This window comes from Coenobita brevimanus, chromosome 70 (genome assembly GCF_032717465.1).
Source record: "Coenobita brevimanus isolate Jiangsu-jjx chromosome 70, ASM3271746v2, whole genome shotgun sequence".
In the NCBI taxonomy this organism is placed as follows: domain Eukaryota; kingdom Metazoa; phylum Arthropoda; class Malacostraca; order Decapoda; family Coenobitidae; genus Coenobita; species Coenobita brevimanus.
This window is the reverse complement of record NC_137023.1, coordinates 2,471,098-2,497,054: the sequence shown is the minus strand read 5'-3', so window position 1 is coordinate 2,497,054 and position 25,957 is coordinate 2,471,098. Positions and strand designations below refer to the sequence as shown.

Sequence of the window (25,957 nt, the reverse complement as noted above, 5' to 3'; positions counted from 1 at the left end):
AAAATCAGAATCTTTTTTTGTGTCCTCTTGTCATTTTCCATTTTGTCTTTAGTCTTTTCGAACAAGACAGATACAGTCTTTATTAATCCACTGCCTGCCAGTAGTCCTTCCTAAGCAGAATAATATTGCCTGAAGTAGGAAAAATAAGCCAGAAAATTACATTGCCTGAGTCACTGAGTTAATGCAACAAGACGTCATTTCAGGTCACCCAGAGTAGTCATGTCGAGTCGGTTCTTCGAGCGTCCAGCCCACGCCGCCGCCTACGCCAAGTTCCGTCCACAGCCTCCACCCTCACTCACACAGCGCATCCTGGACACGCTCAAGGAGAAGGTAGAAGATTTATAACATCTAAACCGTTGACACTATCTAACTGTTTGTCTGTCAGCTTTGCACAGCCAGTGTTCAAGCTACAGTGTTGAATATAGGCATTTGGCCCGAAGAAAGGAAAACAGCAGCACTTGGAGAGCGCACATTTTAAAGATATAAAACCGAGATTTTGCATGGCCATAGACAAAGCCTTAATTAATCGGTACTACAGAAACTAATTTTGGGGATTGTAGAAAGACGCTCAACTCTCATTCCCTAATTCTGACCAGGCAAAAAGGAAAAGTATAGCAATGGAATTATGTATAGGTATGCTTTCGGGTTCATTTTGATTGTAGATACACAGGAACCGCTATTGTGGACGTTTAACGGTAATATCCAAAATTTTCAGATGATGGAATTGCAGGTCCATTCAGAGCAAAAATAAGGAATAGGGAAGTGAGTATGGAAGTGGGGGAAAAAAAAAAAAGGCACTGCATAACATATTGTGATTGCCACTCTAACGTATGGAAGTGAAGCTTGGACTCTGTTGGAAGGACACAAGCCATAAGTGAGGGAAGTGGATGTGGGATACCTGGGAGGAGCATATGGAGTTACGTGGAGAGACAGTCAGGAAAATAAAGAAGTGAAGGAGCTTTGTGGTGATACTGTGGATGTGCTGGAAGGCATGGGAGAAATACCTTGAGATGGTTTGGCCATGTAGAGAGAACGAAGGATGAGAAATTAATCAGGAAAGTTTATGTGAGTGACGAGGGAGAGGATGAAGTAGACCGAGGATAAGTTAGAGGGATGGAGCTGAACTGGATATAGGGCAGCCGATGGTGGAGGACAGGGTGACATGGAAGCCATTCGTTTGTTACAACTTTCCGGGATTAAGGCGTCTGGCTATACAGTAGATAGAGAGATAGAGATAGACATAGATTGATAGATAGACAGACAGATAAGGAAATACAGTAGATATTTTTTGTGTTTCCAGGTAGTTCGTTAGGAACTAAACATAGATGTTGCTAGAGACGAGGCACTCCACAGCTTCCACAATAACTGGGTGTACTAATGGATGATTACACTGATTCTGATTCTCCTGAAACTGATATTTCATTTTTCCTCTGCCATTTAGTAATACGTAGCTGAAAGGCTTCGTACATTTCTCTGTCCATAGGTAATTCTTATGATGCATGTGGGAGGAAAGTGAGGGATACGTGAGTGTGAAATAGTCGTAGTAGAACAGTAAGCGAATTTTTGTCTCTGACTGCACTTACCTTATTGTGGGCAGTATTCGGGTGAACTGGAAGGAGCAGCAGATGTCGGGTGTGGGTCGGGTCAGAGCACCCAGGTGTTGGCCCGGCATTTCACGCACGTCACTGGGCTGGACATATCTCCCGCACAGATCACCGAGGCTGTCCGGCTCAACACTACGCCCAACGTGACATTCAAGTGAGCCTACAAGGAGATGGTAATATTATTGTTATAGTATTATTGTTCTCGGCCAGATAACTGAGCCTGTCCGGTTTAGTACTGCTTCTGGCGTGGCCTTCAAGTGAGTGAACAGTAAAAGAATAGATAGATTGATAGATAGATAGGTAATGTGTGTGCGTGTGTGTGTGTCATATGGATATTAAATCTTATTTCCAAATTTGCTGTTATCGAAACTGCTGCATGAAGTAAGTCAGTCAGTCATTAACATGAGATCAAAAACCTATAAAAATTAGGACTACAAATGCTCTCCTTTTCTTTTTTTTTTTTCCTTTTCTTTTTTTTCAAAAGTCATGCATTGGCATGTGCAGTGCGTCGATCACACAGATGTGGAATGCCACATTTTTTTAAGCATTCGGCGATTACTTCTGAATGTTTTGCGTGAAAGTAATTTTTATTCCTCCATAAACTTTAAGTCTGTTTAGCAAAATACTTACATTCACTGTTTTTAGCCTCATTCTTCACTGCAAAATATTAGATAACAGTAATTACAATGTCCCTTCTAAATTATAGCCATCAGTAATTACATCCTTTGTATTCTTATTGGTTCGACTCTTAAAAAAAAAAGTATATAAGATAATGTAATGTCCTTTTCCGAAATTACTGACTTTTCATTTTTTTATGCTTATTTTCTCATTCTCGATCATTGCACAGTATCTGATGAGTCTCTGCACCAGCCATTTTTTATCATTTCATATAATTTGCATATAATTTGCAGTACAGTATAATAATTCTACCTTCCCTTTTCACCCATAAATTATTCAGTCTCTTTCATTCTGTACTTTGGAATATTTAACAGGATAAGAAAGAGAGTTTGCACTATTTAGCTGCAGATCTTGCTTATTTACACAACTGGTAGATATGAACGGCATCCTAAAGTAGCGTTAGTGTCGGCCTCACTCCGTACTTCCTTTCTACACACTCTGCTGTCTACTATTGTTACTGTTTCCTGTCAATTAGGATTTCTGATCGCGAGAGCTTCATATAGAAAGAAATGCATGGATTCGATTCACAAGCCGACCACATAACTTTCAGCTTGGAAAACTTTGCCTCAGTCCACTCGCATCTATAACTGCAATAGGGACCTGAATTTGTAATGTGACGGTGGCGTATGGTAGTATGGCGGTAGGTTTTGAGGTGCCTTCCTTGTCAGTGAGTCACGTTGCCTCCTGTATGCTATTTGTGACTGTTGCTGTTACTGTCGTGGCTCCAGACTGAAACCCCCTTCCTTCTGCAGTGCACCATCCTCTCGGGAAAAATGTAGGGAATCGTGGACGTGTGTATAACCAGATATTGTTTATATTAGTGCCACCATGTAGAAGCGTCCCCCTCCACCACCTATTTTTGACTGTAAAGCATTTTGTTCAACAGAGTCAGTGGCGCTGAGAGTCTGCCCTTCCGTGACTCCTCGCTGCAGCTGGTGACGGCTGGTCAGGCCTGCCACTGGTTCGATCTGCCAAAGTTTTACAAGGAGGTGGACAGGGTATTAGTTCCTGGTGAGTCGTAACTGAAATAGAGACACTGGCTGTAAATTCTATGGCTACGTATTGCAGTCTGGAGAGAAAAGGAGATTTAACGAGAACTGACTGTCTAAAGTCTATAGGCAGTATTTTAAAGCCTCTCTCTAAGTCAGTTTGACCCTTTCATTTGGTTGATTCCCTTTATCCCCAGTTCTTGATACCACAGGGCGACTACTGACCTTGGGAGAGATTTCGAAACTGAGAGATTCGATATGGCCTTCAGTTAGCCCTTTAATATGGCCCCCCTAAGCTCAGCAAAATCCTCCAGCAGCAGAATGAAGAAAATACCGAAAAGTCGCCACCGTGTTGAAGGGTGTGTGAATTTTAAAACTGTTCTCTGTCAGATATTTTACTAGAAATGTTTCCTTCCTTTGACCTCCTTAAGACAACTCATTTTCCACATATATTAAGGATGATAGGGTGGTGTGTGTTTTATTCCTTCTGATGGTAATACACTAGCCACATCTCACAGTCGTGCAGCACCGTACTCACTCAAGTCGTGCTACCAACAGGAGGCATACTGGCCCTGTACGGATACATGTACCCTCGACTGCTCCACCCCACCCACGCCGACAGCTTCTCCAAGATCATGGAGGATGTAAGTTGTACAAACCTGAGCATAACTTTGACTGTAGCGTAATTTTCTATTCCACTGTTATGTAGCTATTGTGAAATGGAATCAGGATCTAGTATAAGTTTTAGTTGGTCGCGCTCCAAAGTAACTTAAGGCATTTGCTTGTGGTAGTAGATATACAGTAATGAATTGCTGCAGTACTTGGGCAAGCACGTACCAGCAAAAAAAAAAAAAAATCCGACAATCTCCTAACAACTTTAAATCCACCCTTCCGTATTCGTCATTCGTCATCGAACGTCGAAGAGAGTCCTCCCGCCTCATACTCCTCTCTTGTGTGCTTCATAAAGTACATAAAAGTATTTTTTATAAGACCTTCCATCTCCACAATTTGATAGAGAAGTGCAGACGACCTTTTGATTGTGACAGTACTTCTGATGCGTATGCTTCTGGTGGCAGATATATAGCAGTGACCTGGGGAAACTGTGTGGCCTGTACAGTACGTATAGAGATGCGGCCATAAATACTGACACACTTTGGTTCAATAAATTACGAGACAATGAACACAGTAATGCGACCTTCGGAGGCTAACAAACTTTTCATAATTCTGTGTCGCAGTTCGTGAGCGTTCGACTAAAAACTGGAGCAATATTCTCGTCCGTAACTGTACTTTTGATGCTTATGCTGAAAGAGATGTAACAGTGACTTGATTAGTACTGAGGCCTACGAGTAGCTGTAGCCTACAGTTGTCTGCATCAATATTCCTGACGTCTGTCATAATTTTTTCTCCCCATGAACTACGAATGTCAGTGTACTGAATCTGTAACAACTGACAATAGTGTCTTGGTTACAGGTCAGTGTCATCAGTGTCATCTGCTAAGGATTCACCACACTGATTTTCATAGTTTGTGGAGAGATAAGCAGGACTACTGAAAATACTTTTATTTCCGATACTACATCTGAAACAAGGACAGCATCAGGGCTGCGTTGCACCAGGCTTAGCGCTAAAGATCGGTCTTGGGGAAGTGGGGGTAGCGATGTAATCACCAAATACTTGAGGCATGAATTGGCCTCCACTTTAGGCACCATGTATTTTAAACATAATAAGCGGAAGGATACCGTCGTAAGTCTGTGATTATTGCACCACTGATGACAATATTCATAGATTCTTGAAATAATATCTTTAACTGATAATTATAAACAGAGGTTTCTTTAATATTATGAAAGTGTAACAAATATATGATCCGCATCGAAGAACCACAACGAGTGTGCCTTCCCACTCAAGGAGGACCACAACAAACCGTGTGCTTTCCAGTTCAAGTTCCCCCTGATTTCCTCTAATTTTGAAGACGAAATGGGATAGGCAATCACTCTGGAGGTCTTTGAGGAGGTGAGATGAAGGGTTGTTCCCAGGAGCAAGGAGCACAGAAGAATGGTCTTAGCGAGAAAATGACTGTAAACAAATCTTCAACACAGGCACTCTAATTCCGTAATTTTCTTTATTTTCATTATGCGAAAACATATGACTTAGTGGACATGGTGATGATTTTGAAGTAAATATTTCTTTCGTAATCTATTGTTATTCAAACCATAATTAATATCTACAAATACAATGAAAAGTTTACTTGTAAGTAAAGTTGTTCTTATCGTGAACATTAACAGAATCTAAACCACTTAGTCAGATGTCACCAGAGAGACCCACCACTCCAAATAGTTCCAACCGTGAGCGGGGTCGCGACAAACTGCCCACCCTTCACTCCCAACACTCACTCTCGAAAGTTCCTTCTCGTACCGTGGTGAGACGGCTGGTGCACCGCAACCCAGGTGTGGTGTGTAGCGCAGGTCTGGCAGTCAGTGCACCAGACCTCTCAGTGGGTTCACGAGTTTGTCCGGGGCAGCATCATAAATGAGCATGGTTGACAGTTGTTAGTTACCATGTCGAAGAACTGTAACAGCGATGCATCAGTGTTCAAAAGTATAGCTAGACCTCCTCTTCAAAATGCACCTAACACTTTTCATATATTCACATGTTTGTCCGTGGGAGTAGCATAACTGAACAGGCCGTACATTTATCAGATAAAATGGCCAAGAATTGTAACAGTGATACATGAATGCCGCGATCTGTAGCTAGACCTCTGCTGAAAACCGATGCTATCTTAGGTTGAAATGTAGCATACTGTACTTCTAATGCATTTGGCTGTTGTCAGTTGTTCAGCAATGACCTGGGACAGTACTGGGGCGGTGGCATTGAACACGTGGAGGAGCAGTACAAGGATCCCAAGTTCGTCATCCCATACCCGGATTTCCACAGGTGAGCACAACACAGCATTATCTACAGTGTTATTTAGCTGAGTGCGCTAGTGTGTCAGCAAGTCTCTAATTTTAGAAATTTATTTAAGAAAACCTGTAATTGTTGCATGTAATAAGCCTCCACTGTCCATTATAGGGTGTAAAAGACAAGGTCAGACATTTTCTATCATCAGCAAATACTTATAAAGTCTTAATAAGTTGAAGGATTTACCATACCATAGCATTCTCAGTTTCAATAATACAGCCTCTAGATCATAGGCATTCTAGCTGTGTTTGCAAGTGAGGTCAAGAGCATAGTAGCAGTTGGTCATTCAAGATTACAGAATTGTATATATTATCTTGCATGAATTACGAATACGAATGCAAAGGTTCCATGGAACGCGATCCCAAAGTTGCACTTCTTACAATTTGGCCAAGATCTTCGTCTTCCTGCAGCTGAATCGGTATAGAGGTGGCCGCAGCCCTAATGGACCCAGGTTCGAATTACGACCGGGACAGGGAACAGTTTAAGGATTTAAATTTCATAAAAATTAGATTTTACTGATCCACTGGAAGACCTGCCAACATGTCGTAAAAATACCCCCGCTAATACCAATACACCAGTCCTGCATTAGACAGCTCTGGCATGTATTCACTATAGACGATGGGTGTTAGGGCTGAAGCTAACATGTGGAGGTGTATGGTATGTACGAGGACTACTGGGCCTTGTGAATAGGCTCTGAAGCCTATGACCAGAGTCGGACACATTAAAACTAAAACGCATGATGGTCTGGTGGGTTGAGACAATTTAGCTGGCCGTGGCCTATAAGGATTTACATCAGAGAACTGGCAGGATTTTATTGCCCCCATAATATCATTTAGGGTTGAGCAACTGTGTACCCTTGTCTTAAGTGTATGGACAAAGCAGCTCAACCCCTGGCACCTGTGCTCCTGATGGGGTAAAAATTAATTGGATAACCGATAAATTTCCCGTAGCTCAGTGACGATATAAGACAATGCTTTGGCTTTAAATCCTTTCCATGCACGAACATCGTGACAGCATCATATACTCAGTGTTATTTTTTCCAGCTCAGTATTCACGTTGAAGATATGGCAACTTTGAGCCCAGATAAAGTGGATATAACGTAGTGACGGCTTAAACATGTATAAATTTATGTTGTCACTAGCTTTGGGAATGTTTCAGTATACATTTTGTTCGTCACTCGCACTGAGAAAATAGACTGTAAGTAGCACTGGGATACCATTAATAAACATGTAAAGAGGGTGGTCATTATACCTGCTTCCAGGCTACTTGTCTTTGAAGCCCCGCCCCCTCGCCCCCCGTCCGTAGAGTGGCAGGCCATAGACTTGAGGCCACGACGTCATGAAGGGGGTGGGGCTTAGGAGACAAGTTGCCTGACGACGTGTATAGCATTGTGAACCTATTTATATAAATTTAGGCCGGCACTGGCAATGGAAATATTTCAAGATTCATTAAGTATTCAGAAGTATCAAGAACGACTCAAAATAACCTTAAGTCGTCACTTGCACTGATAAATTCTCATATATCCAACTGGTGTGTTAAAATCTTGTTAACAGTTAGGCAACGTTAAGGATCCTCATGCAGTTGGTAGTAGTAGTTAGTAGTTCTAGCTCTAAATTCATTGGAAATGTGATCCCGGTGGACTGCAGGCTGATACTGCCCTTCTCCAGCAGCCCATCATCTGCCTTCAGAGGCAGGGAGGGAGTTGACAGACTTTTGTATAACCACGCAAAGGATGTGATAGATAATCTGAGGACACCAAGTAAAGCGTCCCTCTCCAGCACTACAATTGAGAGACATTAATAAAATCCTCCTCCACTTAGAGAGAACTGCCATCACGTGGACAAGGAGGTGACGGTGCAGGAGTTGGGTGGTTACATCACGAGTTGGTCAGCCTTCCACAGCTACCACCAGAAGAATGGCGACCAGGCGGCTCAGACACTGCTGGATGGCTTCTTGCAGAGGTGAGAGAGTCAGACTGAGATGGGGGAAGCGAACAGTATAAGGGGGAAATTGGGAACGATGCAGCAAGAGGTGGAACAGGAGACTTAAACCTATAGAAGGCGACGTGACACTCAAGGAGCAAAGGTGAACGAGTGATTGAAATACCAGAAAGTGGAGCGTGAGATTGAAATGACAGAAAGTGTAACGTGAGATTGAAGGAGTAGAGATGAACGTGTGACTGAAGTAGCTGAAGGTGGAACATGAGACGGAAGTAGTGGAGATGGACGTGAGACTGAAGGAGCAGCGGTGAAGGTGTGACTGAAGTAGACGAAGGTAGAATGCAAGACGGAAGTAGCAGTGGAGGTGGGCATGAAATTGGAGAAGCAAGAGTGAACGTGGGAACGTGGGACTGAAGTGACAGAGGTGAGTAACTGAAGCTGTAACGGAAGATTGATGCAGCAGAAAGTGAACATAATTTTCACGTGAGTAACAAAAGATGAAACGTACGGCTGCAGTAGAGGAAGTAAATGTGGAGGTGGTGAGTAGCAGAGATTAAAATGCGGATTAAGATGATACAGATAGTTCCTTGATGACTGTGGGATTTCTTAAGTGTAGTATAAAGTGTTGGATACTATACAGGGTGGGTCAAAGGATCGAACACGCTTTTAATGGATTCTGATGTAAAGTATTGGAAATCTGTGTGCACTGGGAGAAGCGAAGTGTGTGGCAGTGTGAGGTATAGCATGTCAAGGATGTCAGTGTGAAATGTGACCGTAAGATTTATAAGTGGGGGTTGTGAATGTAGGGTGTGGCAGTGTGAAGTATGAATTTAGGGTGATTTTGTGAATGATGACAGTTGGAGGTGTGTCTGTGAGGCATGTCAGAGTAGGATGTGACAGTGTAAAGTGGTAGTGTGGGTGTGGCAATGTGAAGCGTCATTGTGTGGTATGCTGTGTGAAACGTAGCATGTGTGGTGTGGCAGTGAGAGACGTGGCATGTGGGGTGTGGCAGTGTGGGGTGTAGTAGTGTCAGGCGTGGCATTTTGAGGTGTGTCAGTGTGGGCAGGGGCAGTGTGAGGTGTGACAGTGTGGGATGTGATAATAAGAAATTTGGCAGTGAAAGGTGGAGCAGTGTGGGGTGTGGCAGTGTGAGGTGTGGCAACGTGAGGGCAGTGCGGAGTGTGGCAGTGTTTGATATGTCAGTGTGGGGCGTGGCAGTGTAAAGAGTGACTGGGAGGCGAGGCAGTGCCAGCTGTGGCAGTGTGATGTGTGGCAGTTTGAGTTGTGACAGAGCAATATATGACAGAATGAAGTGCGTCGTTGCAACACAAATGAAATTTTTATACTGGACATTTTCTTTTCTTCTTTCTGCCTTTATTATGTGGAAAAGAGAAGTACTAAGTGGTAATTTGAAACAGGTAGGGAGAAATTTATAGACGACAAAGTAAACACCTATGAGTATATGCAATTCGATGTAATGTTGTGTAAACTGAACCAGCTCAACGTACCATGAAAAATACTAAGAAGAATGTACAGGTTTATGTGGCGAGAAATTACCAAACGTAAGACAATAGGCAGTGAGCAACAATTCGTAATTTTTAGCTTTTGATGTTATTGGATTATAATTTAGTGAGGTGATGAAAAATGTCCATAGAGATTCGCTTAACTTTAAGTAACTGTGTGTGTGTGTGTGTGTGTGTGTGTGTGTGTGTGTGTGTGTGTGTGTGTGTGTGTGTGTGTGTGTGTGTTTAGATAAATGGACACGTCAGCATAACACTTTTATGGTGTGATAGTAAATGGATATAGTGCAACGAAAGAAGAGAAATTTATAATACACTGCAGGTCAGCTGGGGGAAAAGAGAAGATAAAGCGAAGTGTTAACCTTTTCATCCGAGAAAGTCATTTTCCATACATTTTTGCCATCACCTGACGATTTTATTGAGCTTAGCATAAACTTTTATTTGTGGCGAGATTAGACATAACTTTCATTCACCATCTCACTTCAGGATATCCTTTCTATGTTGAACAAATTTATCCAGGTATCGCCTCATTAAAATGGAAGAAAGGGGGTTCGTTTAGAGTTACAAAAAGTACAGAACTTCAGTATTTAACCTTCTGTGGCTGCCTGTCCCTGGTTCTGGATTCTGTACCCCCTCTTTACGCCGTAATGGGTGGAAAATGAGGATCTGGAATGGTAAAGACGATGGTGTTGATAGTTACTTCGGTCTAGCACTTCGTCATTGTTTACCTGCCTCACTTCAGCTTGAGCACTAGAGAGAGATCTACTTAGGGCCGAATTCTTGTCATACGAAACTTTGTAATACTTTTTCCTTTGCTATTATTTTCCGTATTTTCTTATATGTTATTTGTATCTTGTTAGTAACTACGCAGATCTGTTTAAGTCATATCATGGAGGATATTAAAGACTACATTTCCTTGATTAGGGATATTTCGCAACATTTTATTTACCGTTATTTACATACACCTTAATATTAACATCTTTGTTACTGATGCCAACCATGTTGATGTTAAAATTATATATCATACAAGAAGCTATCAGGGTAAAATACACAAAATAAATCGCAAAGGAAATGGTGCTACAGAGCGTCCAAAGCCAAAGAAAGTACGAGTCAGCAATGTGCGTTGTGGGAAAGTGAATTACTAAGGAAGAGGTGTACGAAATTTCTTAACCAAGCAAGAATACTGCCTACAAGTCGTCACTGATGCTGTTGCTTGATCAAAACAAAGTAAAGGAAATCAAAGCAAGCATATTGACTGAGCAGATGTACAGTATCCTTTAGGAACATCACCAATAAAAGCTACTGTATTGAACTTGCAGTATTTCTTCATTTTTTCGTGTTTCCCTTACTTTTTCTTTTATACCCGGACTTATCATTTCTTCGATATATCTCCACAGTCTTCTCATACGTTCTGACGAAGCTGTTTTTGGCAACGACCGAGTCCTGATAAAGTCCACCTGGAACCCAGCTTACCAATTAACCTATGAAATTAAGTTCAGATTAGTTCGAATTCTGCCTTGGTCTGGTCTACGATAGGTTTATGTTAGGTTAGGTTTGTGTGTATTAGAGTTGGACGAATCCACGATTATTGAGAGAGAGAGAGAGAGAGAGAGAGAGAGAGAGAGAGAGAGAGAGAGAGAGAGAGCATGCTTGCGTAAAGATACTGAAAAAAATTGGACAGTAATATTGAAAGGATACATATGTCGTATCGAAAAAAAAAAAGAAAGAAAGAAAGAAAGAAAATACTGTAAACAAGTCCTATAGAACTTATATGAACTTAATTTTAAAGGTGCTTTAGGCGATGCCCCTAAAATATAACTTTATAGACATTGTAATAATTATATTGATGAGTAAGGAGTTCAAGAGTGTGAAATTAGTTGAGAAAATGCGATGCAGGAAAATATTGGTGCTTTGCTAAAGAATGGTGTTGTTTTTAAATCATCAGGGTCTTTTTGCCCTTGTTAAAAGTATGTTCTGGCTTCTCAGGGTGATGGAGACTCTAGACGTGAAGACGGGAGTGGAAGACACGACCATCACCCTTCGCTTCACGTTCTTCCTGCTGACTGGGCGCAAACCTCTCCGATAGAGGCAAGAGAACCCGCATCACAAACATTCATACACGATTCTTTTCTCCGTTCTCATTTAAACACACACACACACACACACACACACACACACACACACACACACACACACACACACACACATGGTCTTCGAAAGATGTTAAGTCAGAGACTGTACAGTGAGGTAGGATGAGGAGGAAATGGAAATTGTGAGTGCGCGTAAGTACTTCGATAGTGTGATGAGTAAGGATGGAAGTTTAGAGGGTGAAGTGTTTGAAAGTGTACAACAAGGAAGAAAGGTTGCTGGTTCCTTGGAAGCAGTGATAAGAAACAGGGACCTGAGCATGGAAGTGAAAAAGTTTCTACATGACAGTATTGTGATACCAATTCTAACGTATGGAAGTGAAGCTTGGACCTTGTTGGAGGGACAGAAGTCAATAGTGAGTGCAGTGGAAATGAGTTATTAGAGAGGAGGCTGTGGAGTCACATGGAGAGACAGACTGACAAATGAGGAAGTGATGGAGCGTTGTGGTGTGGATGTGGATGTGATAGGACGGGTTAGGAGAAACACACTGAGGTGGTTTGGCCACGTCGAGAGGATGGAGAACGAGAGACTGACGAGGAGAGTGTATGTGAGTGAGGTGGACGGGGGGAGAGCGTGGGAGAGGCCAAGGATGAGATGGAGGGTTGAAGCTGAGAGGTATATGAGAGAGGGGGGATGTGAGCCGGGAGCAGGGCGACATGGAGGCAATTTGTTTGTGGTCACCCCTTTCGGGATTAAGGCGTCTGGATATATATATATATATATATATATATATATATATATATATATATATATATATATATATATATATATATATATATATATATATATATATATATATATATATATATATATATATATATATATATATATATATATATATATATATATATATATATGTATGTATTCAAACAGCATATTTTCTGATGTATACTTCATCAGTGAATCATAACCAACAGTGTTAATGATAACTCACTTTCTTATGAAAAATTTATTTACAAAAATGCAGAAAAGGGCTATTTACAAAGGCACGTACTGCAAATCACACTATAGTTTTCTATCATCTTACATTTTAAATACTTTTCTTTATCCACTTAAAGTCTTCTTAATATAAGTACACCGATTAAGTATTTTTTGTAATTTTATAACACTACACAATCGCTAAGTATGATACTACTAGGTTTTCACTCTGTCTAGTATAACTTACTTGCATTACAGCGTCCTACAGTGAGGTATAAAGGTGAAAGTAATTCATTTTTAGCACTGAAAGAGAAGTGTTAAAATGCTGGTGTTAGGCGCATTGCAATTTTTAGCCGAACCCCTTCACTCCCACACGTCCTTTTTTGAGCCCTTCACTACCATGACGTACTTTGGTTGCACTGTTGCCACTACAAATCTATATTATTTATTTCTGGAGAGACTTTTCGAACTAGAGGGGTTAGATCTGACATTCATTCATTTGCTTTAATACAAGAGGCTTCCCCAAAAGATAGCAAAATCATCTGGAAGTAGGACGAGTGACCAAATAAAACATGTCACCGGGCAGAAGACATCGTGGTGAATAAAAAACAAGGAGAATGAAGTAGAAAAACACCAGTAAGCCATGCCAGGAGAATTAACCCCCTGAACCTGTACTGTGTCCCTCTTGGTATATTATGGCTGATCCGACACGAATTTATTAAACTTAAGGAAGGCCTATCTTATTAAGGGAATTAAATGTTGCTATATCTGACTTCTTCGCTTCGGAAAGTGAAAAATGTCTCCTGCAAATTGCCAGAATATGACAAAAAAAATAAAATGCCACCACCGGACTATTGGAGGTTGCTTTAAACGTCCTCACTAATGGATGTCTCTTTCTGACTAAACAGACGTGTGTGTGTGTGTGTGTAAACTAAGGGTGTCCATCCAACGCTTGTGGACCTAATACAACTTGTTTGATATTTATGTTCATTTTTTGTATGTGGTCCACATTGTACGTCAGAAATGTGTTACAGAATATCACAACATTCTCCGTACAGTTGGGTGCTGTGAAATGGAGGGAACTAGCACGTCGTCCTTATTGGTACCACTGGATTGTTAACTAAACTACATTTATTCCTAAATATACAAAGTTCATTAATGGCAGATAATCACTATGGGCTTCCATTTGTGAACAGGAGGTAATGTGGCCTGCTCCTCCTTCTTTCTTGTGGTACTGACTTGGCTGACAAGGAAAGCATCCATTTGAAGTTTGGTAAAAAAAATAAATAAATAAATAAATAAGTGTGAATTTTCTGTGGGCTTAAGAGCAAAAACAAGCGTCGAAAAAGTCATTACCAAATAAAACAAGGACTTACTCAAAACCAATAAAAATGATGCAGTGTTCATCCTCTTTTGTGGACAGTAGTATCCATTTTTTACTCACTGATGTTTAATAATTCATAATTCATTGATGACACTGTGGCCATCCAGGCTTCAAATAAGCTTGAATGGAAAGGCAAGTAAAACACAGCATTACAGGCGTGTTAATCTGGTTTAACCCAATCTGTAGGGTGACATTTTTATTTGACTTACTGTCCCTGATATCAATTTTATTCAGCTTAGGGTAGCCCAGTGGCAGTGAAAGAGTTAATGAAGGCATCAGGAAGTCTTCATCGACTCCTTTACGGCCTTTCTTTCCCATTGCTAAACAGGACTGTCCAAAGGTTAACAAAAAAAAAAAAAAAAAATGCAATATGAGTGTGACGCACTCGATTGTCTGAAGGTAGAAAAAAAATGAAATAGGAGTAAGTGACGTATTCGAGCTGAAGGGGTTCGCTGTTTTATATTCGAAGTTGGTGGAAAAGAAAAGAAAACGGAAAAGTAATATATATGTAGGTTAAACTTTGAGAGATGCCTGAACTTATTATATGTATAAAATTGTACACGAGTTAAACTATAATTAAGATATAAAAAATCATTTGTCACCTGTCAACCATATTTTTCACAGCAAAGACAACATCTTTAATCGTAATTATATGTATCATTCTAATCTTGTCACTGTTTAAAGCTAAAGAAGAGTAATCCTTTAAAACCAAACAAATCTTTCTTAAAGTGACATAATAAACGCATCTGACATACAGTAACATAACAGTCCTGGTGTATGCTTAAACCTTAAACTGCAAAAGAGAAGACGTCAAACTCCAATCATTTGACGCTAATTTCTGATGCAAGCCACCAAAGAGCAACATGCGCGGCCTATCCATCTCATTGCTGACTGCACTCGTAATGTAGGATGTGGGATGATCACACGTAATAATAACCACAGGCATTCCATTACTAACCACTGAAAAATTAGGAGTTTGTGTTCCACTTTGTGACTTAAGGCATAAGCATACCACCCAATCCACAATAAATATATCTTTAGTTTCATGTACGCTCGTCAATTATTACATTCTGGCGTCTGATTCTTTGTAAACTATGTTCGATTTTAATTAGATTTCGTAATTTATCATAATTTAAAGCAAAATTTCTGTACTTATTAGTGATGAAGCTTAGTTATACGGAAGTGTATATACACAACTGGTTGCATACGTGAAACTTCTTGGTGCATCTTTGTTATCAACTACACTATTTAAATTAAGTTGTATGATTAGTGTCTTTCATTTGCGACTGTTTCACCGGGATCTTACGAGGACAAACAGGTGCACACACAGCAGTGATTTTGTGACAGTCTTTCAGTCACTAGGGTTATATTGAGAATGGTCTAAATAGTGGAGGAACAAAGCAGGGATCCAACCTTGTCAAATCTAGGATAAAAATCTAACAGTTGCCTGGACAAAGGACTCACAGTAGCACCAGAGAAAAGAATATAATAAGAAAGAAATTCTACCAACTCTTAATACTGCTAAGAAATTTGCTTTGCTGGCTGCAAGATCAACATTATTTGTTAATAAAACTTAACAACTCGCTGTCATTGTGTATCAAGAGATCATCATAATATTAAAGTCCTAATCTTTATTCTAAATAGAGTTCCTACATTTTCTAACTATGTCGTGTAAATCAAGAAAGTAAAGGTGTTTCCTAATACTACATCTTTCCTGTATACTTTCTGGATAGCCAAATGCTTTAGAAGTTCTTAGAAGTGATAAAAGTGATACTACTTATCTTTATACAACAGTGTTGTGAATTGCTTAAGTAGAACATAATCACGTATGAATATGGTAAATAAAGTTTTTCAGTAGAAACTTCCTTTGTGGGTATAATTTATGCTACGTTAATTTGTGACAGTATAATATAAAACAGTTTTTATCTTTGTGACTGGGTGAGGCATGATCACAGTTGAATATATCGGTTTGATTGCAAAGTGGCATTACTTGAGGTCTGTCTGCATTCTCCTAAATCAAGATTGGTCCCTAACACCTTTGCCTTTTCAGTTTGTGTGTGCATATGGTCCGTTAATTATCTCTTGTATGGCCTTCTTTAAATATATGGGCATTACAAACAAATTTTATGCAAGAGAGTAATAACATGTGATATGTAAACTAGCTTATACATCTAAGGAGAAGGCACTAGATAGCCTCTTACTCTTGTATCACTTGCACTTGGTGAGTTAAAGCCAGGCTACATAGGCATGGTACATTATTTCTTTCTCACTGCATTGACTTGAGCAAGTAACTGTTAAAAGTTAAAATGGGTTAAGGAAATGCTTTCTCTGGTTAATAAGTACGACTAACTGAATATGATTACAAGAACTATTAAACATGTCTAGAAAAATTTAAATACCGATAAATCATGGGACTTCCTATCCTGCTTATTAAATTATCTGCTTTCCTTCCACACAGAACAGTCTATAATCAACACAGGGCAGTCTACAGTCCTTCACTTATAAATGGTGGGAAGTCGACTCCATCATTCGTTAACCCAAACAATCCAATGACTTTTTTCTTTTTTTTCACTTCTGTCAGACTATCACCAGATGTTCTTTTCTATTCAGCTAAGGGAAGGCGTCTTGCAGTGACGGAGTTAATAATAGTTGTATCTCACCCTTGCAGTTTGACACGTCTATCCAGTCATGAACATAATCAACTGGAGATAGCAATGATAAACAATAATATGTCATCGAAAGGGAGGGTCAAAGTGTGATGGAGAAAGATAACACTAGAGCTAAATACTAATCACTGAATGAAACCGTCAATGAAGTTGGTGTTGTCGCTGTTGTTGCTTAACTCCAGTCTATCTAGCCGAGCAGACCCTTTGACCACAGGTAAACAACTACTTCTGTAGGCCTGGCCTAGAGGTAGTCTACTGTACAGTACATACACCATGGATGGAACTGGCGCCCACTTGTGGTTGACAGCGCCCCTACCAGGGTCGGACTACGGTCACTTCCACGGCAAAGTGCAGGGAAATATGAGGATGTCTGGATTCTGGATGGATGCCGCAGCTGCTCCACCCAAGGTGCACAGCGCCACAAAGTGAAGACTCCTCCTTGGCGCAAATATGGTAAAATAATACAATGAAGTACTTTATATATGTGAGAGGTTGCCCCATTCATGCAAGACAGCCATACACTGCATATTTGTTCAGCTGACACAAACCCCATTCCGGGATGCCTTACATGAGACTGAACACAATCACGGTTTACAAGCAACTTTTTCAGTGTCAGAAGTCCAAGAGGCTTCCTTGTCTAAACACTGTCGAGAAATGCCTTAAGTAACAGGTACTTGTGTTTGTTTTTTAACCTCATCCTTACTCGTGCACATGCACAGACTCTCCATTCACTGAAAGACAATATTCACATTATGTACACTCTTCTTTTTCTTTCCTCGCAAAGAATTTTGGCACTACGGCAACAAAATAATTATATCTGATTTTTTCTTTTTAATCTTTGACACCTCAGTGTTTATGACAACACAAGAAAAAAAAAGCATAGGAATATTCCAGGTTTTCTTCTCATAATGCGTAAATATTCAGCAGTTAACTGAAGGGCCAATCACCATTCCACTCGTCACTCCTCAACGCCATTTCAGCTGTAGTGTAATAAAACGACTGTCACACTACTTATCATTTTGCTTAAAGGATTAAGATTATTTCTGCCAGTTCATGGACCTGCTTTTATTTCTATCTTTGACAGTGAACCCATTTTTTAAACATATTATTCATGTGATGCCAGGTCTGTCATACTGCTAGTAATAACACTAAAAGGAATGGCAAAGATCATATTATATCCTGTTGTAGCAGTAAATGATTAATAAACTATTGCACCAACAGTTAATTATTTATGGTGGTTACCATAATGTATGGTAAACAGCCATTATGTGTTACTGCATAAAACGGCTACAAGAATCAAACATAATTTGTCCTCAGTGGAAACATTAGCCAGTCGACACTGTGTGTGGCAGTGAAGAAGTGGGTGGCAAGGGAGTGCCGTGTGCATGCGAGGTGAGCGGTGTGAGTGAGACTGGGTGCTTACAACTCAGTGTTGAGGAGTCCAGTGGTGGAGGTGATGGTGGCCACAGACGTCCTCACAGCTGGAACAGGGGCCTTTGGCTGGACATCCTTAGTGGACCGCTGGCCATCACTACCTGGAAATTTGGCCGGGATATCCCCAGTAGACCGCTGGCCATCACTTCCAGGTGGCCTGGTCATGGTGTAGTCCTGAGTAGGTCGTCGGCTGCCGGGCTCTGACTGAACCATTGAGGTTGGCGTGATGGGTCGGAATTGTGTTGTGTGGCCGCCATTCAACTGTGGCCCTGCATCTGACATTTCATAAGATCGCTGGTATGTCTGTAAAATATTATCACTGGACCGTGAGAGGGTGGGTGCTTGGACTGGAGCAGCCTGGTGTGTTGGGTGATGCAGCTGGTCAACAGACTTAGTCATCCCAGTGTCATTTTGGCCTGGTCGGTACTGGTCACGGCCAACCAGTTTTAGTGTACCAGCCTCACTAGGATCCTGAGCGTCGGTGGTGACGGTGGCGGGGGTGACTGGGCGCGAGGGTTGATTAGACAGCCTGTCCAGGTAGTCTCTCACCTTGTAGTCATCACCAGGAGTCAGCTGGTCCGTGCTGTAGTACTCCAGGTCATCCAGCGCTTTGTTTCTCTGCCTGTGTATATCAATGGTAATGTATAAATATACATACCTTACGAGTCACTTTCATGCAATGCACCAACTACTATTCCTTACACTCGTATACAGTTGACATAGTTAATTTGCGGATATGTGTTATAAGGTTTGGCAACTGGTCTTTCAGCATTGTAAACATTCTCCCCAGATGCAGAGTAATGCCTTGGTGGTTGATACAGTAATAGCATTCATCAGTAAGGATCACCGATACACCAGTCAGGTCAGTGTCTCTGCCATACATATGCAACGGTCCGCGACTTAACTGAGCCAACTGTACCAGTAAGTGTAAGAATGTTGTAATACTTGTATATTTGAAATAGTACACTCATTTTATGCACCATCAGGCACACATTTACCTCCTCATACACTAAAGCCATAGTATACATGGATTCATACTCGCATGAAACATACACTGACGAGTAGGGCGGCTCACACTGCAACTATGGATAACATGTATACCATCTACCTACAGCGAGACACCTTAATCCCATAAGGGGTTATTCTTATGCGCTACAGAAGCAAAGGTAAAACTTCAGCAATTTTACATATTTGCTCCCTGACACAATAATATATTCCTCCTTTGTGAAACATGAGAAATTATATTTGTTGTACTCCGATACCTAAGTGTATACAGTATTAAGGAAGGTAATTGGGGAAAACCAAGATTTTCAGAGTAATATGACCTTTCCTCTTTCTATATACCCAATGGATCTGCTTATGTGTCCTACTCCTCTCTTTGAAGAAGGAAGTAATTTTCATATGAAGGAATGAAGGAGACTCAATTCAGTGAGGCTGAATAGAGCATATATAGAGTGATAGTTGGCAGGCAAATAAAATATGTTCCCTTAAGATTTCCATGCAAGAGTACGAGAGCCATGGAAGTGAGTGGGTATATTAGTGCCATCATGCAGCAAACTGAGATCTGAGAATTTGCAACTCAATAAAACCTTATAATTTTCACTACAGAACTCATAAAGGGTTTAAAAAGCAGCATTGGGTTATTGCAGGAGATAATGCACAGAAAGATCTTTACTAGTTTAAGAGTGATGCAAACGATTATACATGAAAAAACACTGAAATTCAAGTTTCCTGAAATATCCCAAATGCAACGTATTTGTTAATTGCAGAATAAAAGAACTGAAAAAGTCAAACCAAAAACCTGTCTAGCAAACTGAGTGTTAGTCTGGTGGAGAAGGGTGGGTCTGGGCTAGACATTGGCGGCAGGGGTTGTGTGGCCCTGGGCGGGGGGACGGCGTGAGGGCGTGGGGCCGCCTCCCCCTTTATCCCCTAGTCCAGAGCTGAGGGTGTCCGTGGCCCGCCGGTAATACACCAGGTCCCCTAGAGCCTTGTTTCGCTGGCTGCACCACCATACACGTGCGGTGGCAAACAAAATTTTTCATTTATTTACTTGATTTCATCCTCATCTGTTTTATGCTCAGATAATATGATTACTTTTATCTTTCCATTTGTTATTGTACATGCATCTGTGTAAGGGCTTAGTAGTATTAGTGAGTTAGTTAATTATTTTTTTATCCTTTTTGTTCATTGCTTTACCTGGTAAAGTAAATTTAAAATGCCTGAAGCTGAGACAAAAAACTGTTATTTAATAGACTTTATACACGCTTGATTTCCGTGTTTATTCACTTGGTACCAGTAATATAGCATTACAAATATATTAAAATTCTACAGCACTAGTATGTAGAAGGATGCAGTAATATCACGCTAAAATGAAAAAAGCTATGCACATAACACTAACAAAGCATTCTTTAGCGGGAAGAAGAGGAAGCATTAAAGGAAACAAGAAAAAAAAATGATTAAACTAAAAGATGTTATTGATGCATGTGTGAAGCAACTACAACTAGAGAATCAGAAGTATAATACAAATTCAGTATGGTACTACAAAGCGACTACTGGTTCTACATATACATGACATCAACAGAGACAAATGTGTCCCACAGTAGCATAATTTAAGGAACACCTGTTAGGCAACAGTGATACGAACAATTTTAAGAAAATTTATGATCTTCCTGAGCTGGAAAAAATAAAAAAAAATAACATTGTGCAATGTGCAAAAATCTATTGATATTCTGATCACCGTATATACAGCCATCGTCATCATCATCAGCCGTTTGAGTGTCCACTGCGGGACCGGCCTATCCTGACCGAAGTGCGGACGATACAGCCTATGTATCTCTACCAAGTGGCTTAGGCTGTCTGGTAGAGATTGTATGTAGGGTGAGAAGTGCTTGTAAGTGTGAATGTGGTGTTGGAGTGGCTTCGGATGTGTGTGTGTAGTCTGTGAACCAAGTGTAATCGGCCTGCGCAAGCCGACTGGGTGCAAGCATACTTTATAGTATGCGACACTGGTTCAGCCACAGCACCCTTTATGTCCGCCAAAGCAGTACGTGGCCGGAAGAACGCTCCCAAAGTTTATTACCCTGGCGGGGCTCGAACTCTCATCCGCCCATGTATGAAAATGCACACTCTACCACTGTACCACAGAGGCTCCTTATATAGATAGATAGATAGATAGATAGATAGGTAGATAGATAGATAGATTGACTGACTGATAGACAGACAGATATAGATAGATAGATAGACAGACAGATAGTTAAACAGTAGGATAAGGATTAGTTGGAGACGTCAGGGAGGGAGATATTGCCTCTCCAGACAATGAGAGGGCTCTCCCTTCGTGCTGAGGGGTCACTGTCTGCAGCATGTGTTAGGAGTGTAATGCTGTACGTTACTGAGACCTGGACAGTAAAGGTAGTGGATACAGGCTCAAACGTAGAGAAATGATAATGATTAGAATGATACGTAGTACGTCCTGGGGGCGGGAGGTTAGGATTGCGACTGAACAGTTGAAAGGAAGGATGGAACTTGAGTGTACTGGTGTTGTGGTGAAAGATGGTTCGAGCATGCTGAGACACTGGAAGATGTTAACCAAGTGCAGAAGGGGATGGGTGTGAACGTCGAGGGTACTATTGAGAGAGGCAGATTAAAAAAAGAGCTGGGACGAGCCATGAAGTGTGACCTCAAGAATATGGGACTGAATAGGGAGGGTGTCAGAGATCAAGTAGCGTGAAGAGGCGATAGTAGGTGGCCAAGGTCAACAAATGCGAACATGTGGGAGCCTTTATAAAAGAAACGTAAAGAAACGATATATACCGGTATATTGAATATAGATAGACAGATAGATACATAGATAGACAGATAGATGATGAATGGGTAGATGGATAGATAGATAGATAGGTAGACAGATAATATAGATAGATAGATTGATAAATAAAAATGAAACAGGGTACTGAAATCAGATAAACTGGTAAATAGATATGAAACAGGGTACTGAAATCACTCATACATTTTAAAGACGAATCATTTGCATCAAATACTGAGCCAACCCTGAAGACAGTCGAGACAGCTAACAGTAGTTAATTATAACTTCAAAGAGTTAATATACAAAAGAGCCGCAAGTTGATGAATATGTATTGTATATATAGCTGTCAAGAGTCAGAATTTTTTCCTGATTTCTTCATAATGTAATGTAAGTGGAAAAGTTCTACTCTTCCAGTGTGTTTCTTCACACTAGCGGCATGTCAGTCACTGTCCTCCCTACAGCATAATATCTAAGAGAATCATATATGGGCATAAAAAACGCACCAAGCATCTCTAAGCTTTAAAGGTATTATGCAGCAGAAGGAAGTGAAAAGAGGAAGACGCAAGAGGCGAACATATGCCCTGACTGTATGCCACGGTCACGGACTCAGGCTGTTGATGATTAAGTTATCCAGTGACGAGAAGCATCAGGTTCACTCAAGAGGTTCTTTGCAGTCCTTGGAGGTTATGTGTTGGAAATGCTTTAAAAACTGTAAATTCATGAGTACACCAGAAATATTTTATAGATCGCTTGAGCAAACAGTGCCCAGCATTTAGTAATATTACAATAGATGTTATTCTCCCAGATTTTATATTTCATTGGATGTTGTATGACACTGGCTACCTACAGAGCACCATATTATAGTTGTGGCACTTGAAATAATCATCAAAATCCACTGAACGAGAAAAAATATATGCCTTGCTCGAATGTCTAGCCTGCATCATGAACAGTTCCATCATTCATTTCATTCGTTTCATCTTGAAGGCTTTATACTGGATATGCTTCTATGTGTCAATCTTTCTCATATGAAGGCGACTCTCACTGTACTAGTGTCTGTATGCCAAGAGCATTATTACTTAGATTTTTAGAAATGTACAAATTCCCTTAATTAATCATTTTATTGAAACCCGCTACTGTTTTAAGAGCACACACACACACACACACACACACACACACACACACACACACACACACATATTGTTCAGCGACAAACAAGACATTCATTTGCCTCTAACTCCAGTTAAGCAGAAAATTGAAACGCAGGGAAAACTCAGTTTGTCAGCACTACACACTCATTCTCAAGTTCAGCATGTCAGAAAAATAATGCATGGGACACCACACAGCATAACTACACGTCAAAATAGCATCACATCATATATATATATATATATATATATATATATATATATATATATATATATATATATATATATATATATATATATATATATATATATATATATACTTCTTAGACAAAGGCGAGAACATGGATTAAGGAAAATTTATAAGTTTTTCTTACCTGGAATGTTTCAGAATAAACGTTCTATCAACGTGTCTGAAAATTTTATATAAAGATCTTAACTCACTGAACTGTTTTCTCGTCTTTGTGTCAATGAAACTGCACTGTCTACATAAACCCATGTATACTAAAACAAAAGGCATTTAAAATAGGAATTAAAACCCACACAAGAATCTGAGCAAAACACTTGGAAGTGAACAAGAACATTTTGGCGCCTACCTCTTCGCTGACTTCCAGAGGCCGCAGCAGACGAGTAGTATCACCAGCAGCACCACACACGCCGCCACTGTGCCATAGAACGCGGCCACTATAGGCTGGCTCATCTGCGTCCACGGCTGAAGGTAAGGCAGTTGTGATGAAACTGGACAAATTAGCATACTGACTGAGAGTACCGAAGTGCAAAAGATTCACGTAAGGATTCAGTAAAGCAAAGCAGCGTTCTGCCAGGATAAACAGAGAAAATCGTTTATAACTTGGTTTTATAGTTTCATTTCCAAACACCACCTGAAGTAAGAATCTTATCCATCTTGATCAGAATAAGAGGCATCAGCTACTAAAGAAATCAAACCACTCCGGGTCACGTTAAAGTCTCCTACATTTGCCAGCAGGATTTCTTTTGTTTAAGTATGTTGGCCAATTATTAGATGAGTCTTGTTTATGAAGCTGCCAGGTTCCAGATATTCCATTATTCCAGAAAACGAAGGGAATGTACAAAATATTACTTTATGCTTCAGAAGATAAACTGAGATGACATATACTGTAGCCTATACCAAACATAGAGCTAATTCGTTGACCTTGCATTTACATAATAAATATTATCAAATATGGGCATCTGCTGGCATCATTGATGAAACTTAGGACGCTCCCTTTATTTTTCAATGTCATTATTAAAATCCTTTCTTTGTGTGTTGATGCAAAATGTGCAGGTGTTAAGTGAATGCAGAAAAAATGTATACATTGTTAACATCGAGCAAAAAGGATGCTTTCACATACTAGTTCAGAAAACACTAAACGTTTTAGGGTATCACTGGCTGCTACCATACTTTTAAGTGTAGTATTCCTCCACTTACTCAAACAGAGAGATCCATCATCTGCATGGAGGAGGGTGCTTTGTCACTGTACCCTCATTCACACTAGAAATATTCCAGTACCAGAGATGAATGAAGAATATACCGAGTGAATGATGAAATGAAGTAGCACTATTCTTTGGGATGGCTGGTATTTTATGATAAGGAAAAATTAATTTGCAGTCATTGGCTGCAGGCAATAGTTATCACTGTGAATAAAGCAGTTATCTACTCTATCAAATGGCAGTTACAGCTATATAGTTTCGCCTGCCTTGCAAGACGATTGGCTTAAGAGAGCAACACGAGTTTGTCTTGCTGATGTTATTATTGTTGTTGAATACCGTGAAATCATATTCAGGCCATTAATCCTACAGCATTCATTTTCATAGGGTATGCTCTAATGCCACCTCCCAACCTACACCACAGTTCTAGCTGAAATCTCATTTTTTCTCACACCCACTTCTTTACCCTCCAGCACCTTCGCTCTTGGAGAATAGTAAATAATTTTTAACCCCTAGTGCCACAACACCCACTTTCACAGGGTATCTTTCCTGCCCCATCCCCACCAGCCCTCATGATTTCAGCCGTCCCACCCATTGCTTAGCACATCTATTGCGTTAACTCCCCTTAACTCCCCTTACCCCATCGACATAGTTATTTTATGGTGGAACTCAAGTAAGCCACGCCATTGACGAACGGGCTTTTTGTTCATCTGGGCAGAACCCCATATTTGTTGTGCTGAGGGGCAACATGTCGGCAATATTGTACTTTTATTTATTTGACACTTAGCTCTCATTAAGCCAGTCATCTCAGCCAGGTATGAAGGTCTGAGAAACCATTCATGTGTGTGTATGAAGAACTTTAATGAAGGATTATGAAAGGGGGAGCGGATGTTCCAAAAAACTAATACAGCGAAACTCCATTGTCTGAAAGTGAGTTGGGTGTTTCTGGTAATTACGGCAAAACATCTGCCCCTGCTTTACCAAAATCACTGTAACATGCAACAAAATAATTCCAGTACAAAACAATTTTTATCGAATAAAAAGAGTTCCTTCCAGTTTTCACCCAATTCCTGCAAATTCTAATACTCACACAGAAAACTATGAATATGACAATAAGCTTCCAGTGTCTAAAAATCGAGGAGGTCATACAAATATCACAAAATACGTTATGGTTTCAGTTTATCCATGGTGTGAAAATACATTAATTTGTATAACGACTAAATTACTTGTAGACGCATCTGTTCCTATATACTTTACTGTGATTACAGCCGATTGTTCAGTTACGTCTGGCAATGGAGATGATGCTTTTTTCATTACCTTATATAAAGCAGCTTAAT

General features: G+C 40.3%; 2 protein-coding genes across 2 annotated transcripts in view; one reads left to right on the top strand and one right to left on the bottom strand.

Moving 5' to 3' along the window:
- Window positions 1-207: 207 nt before the first annotated feature.
- LOC145406317 (putative methyltransferase DDB_G0268948) lies at window positions 208-11,773 on the top strand. Its single transcript, XM_080277481.1, has 7 exons — window positions 208-330; window positions 1,598-1,758; window positions 3,169-3,293; window positions 3,830-3,915; window positions 6,096-6,199; window positions 8,044-8,184; window positions 11,670-11,773. The coding sequence occupies exons 1-7, from the start codon at window positions 220-222 to the stop codon at window positions 11,767-11,769; spliced, it is 828 nt and encodes a 275-aa protein (XP_080133607.1). The 5' UTR covers window positions 208-219; the 3' UTR covers window positions 11,770-11,773.
- A 6,445-nt stretch (window positions 11,774-18,218) lies between these two features.
- Window positions 18,219-25,957, bottom strand: part of Gli (carboxyl ester lipase-like protein Gli) — a 108,073-nt gene continuing 100,334 nt past the window's right edge. The window contains exons 12-13 of the mRNA XM_080277499.1: window positions 23,771-23,886; window positions 18,219-18,855 (exon numbers count right to left, since the gene is read on the bottom strand). Coding sequence (XP_080133625.1) covers window positions 18,219-18,855; window positions 23,771-23,886 — 753 coding nt within the window. The remainder of the gene's footprint in view (window positions 18,856-23,770; window positions 23,887-25,957) is intronic.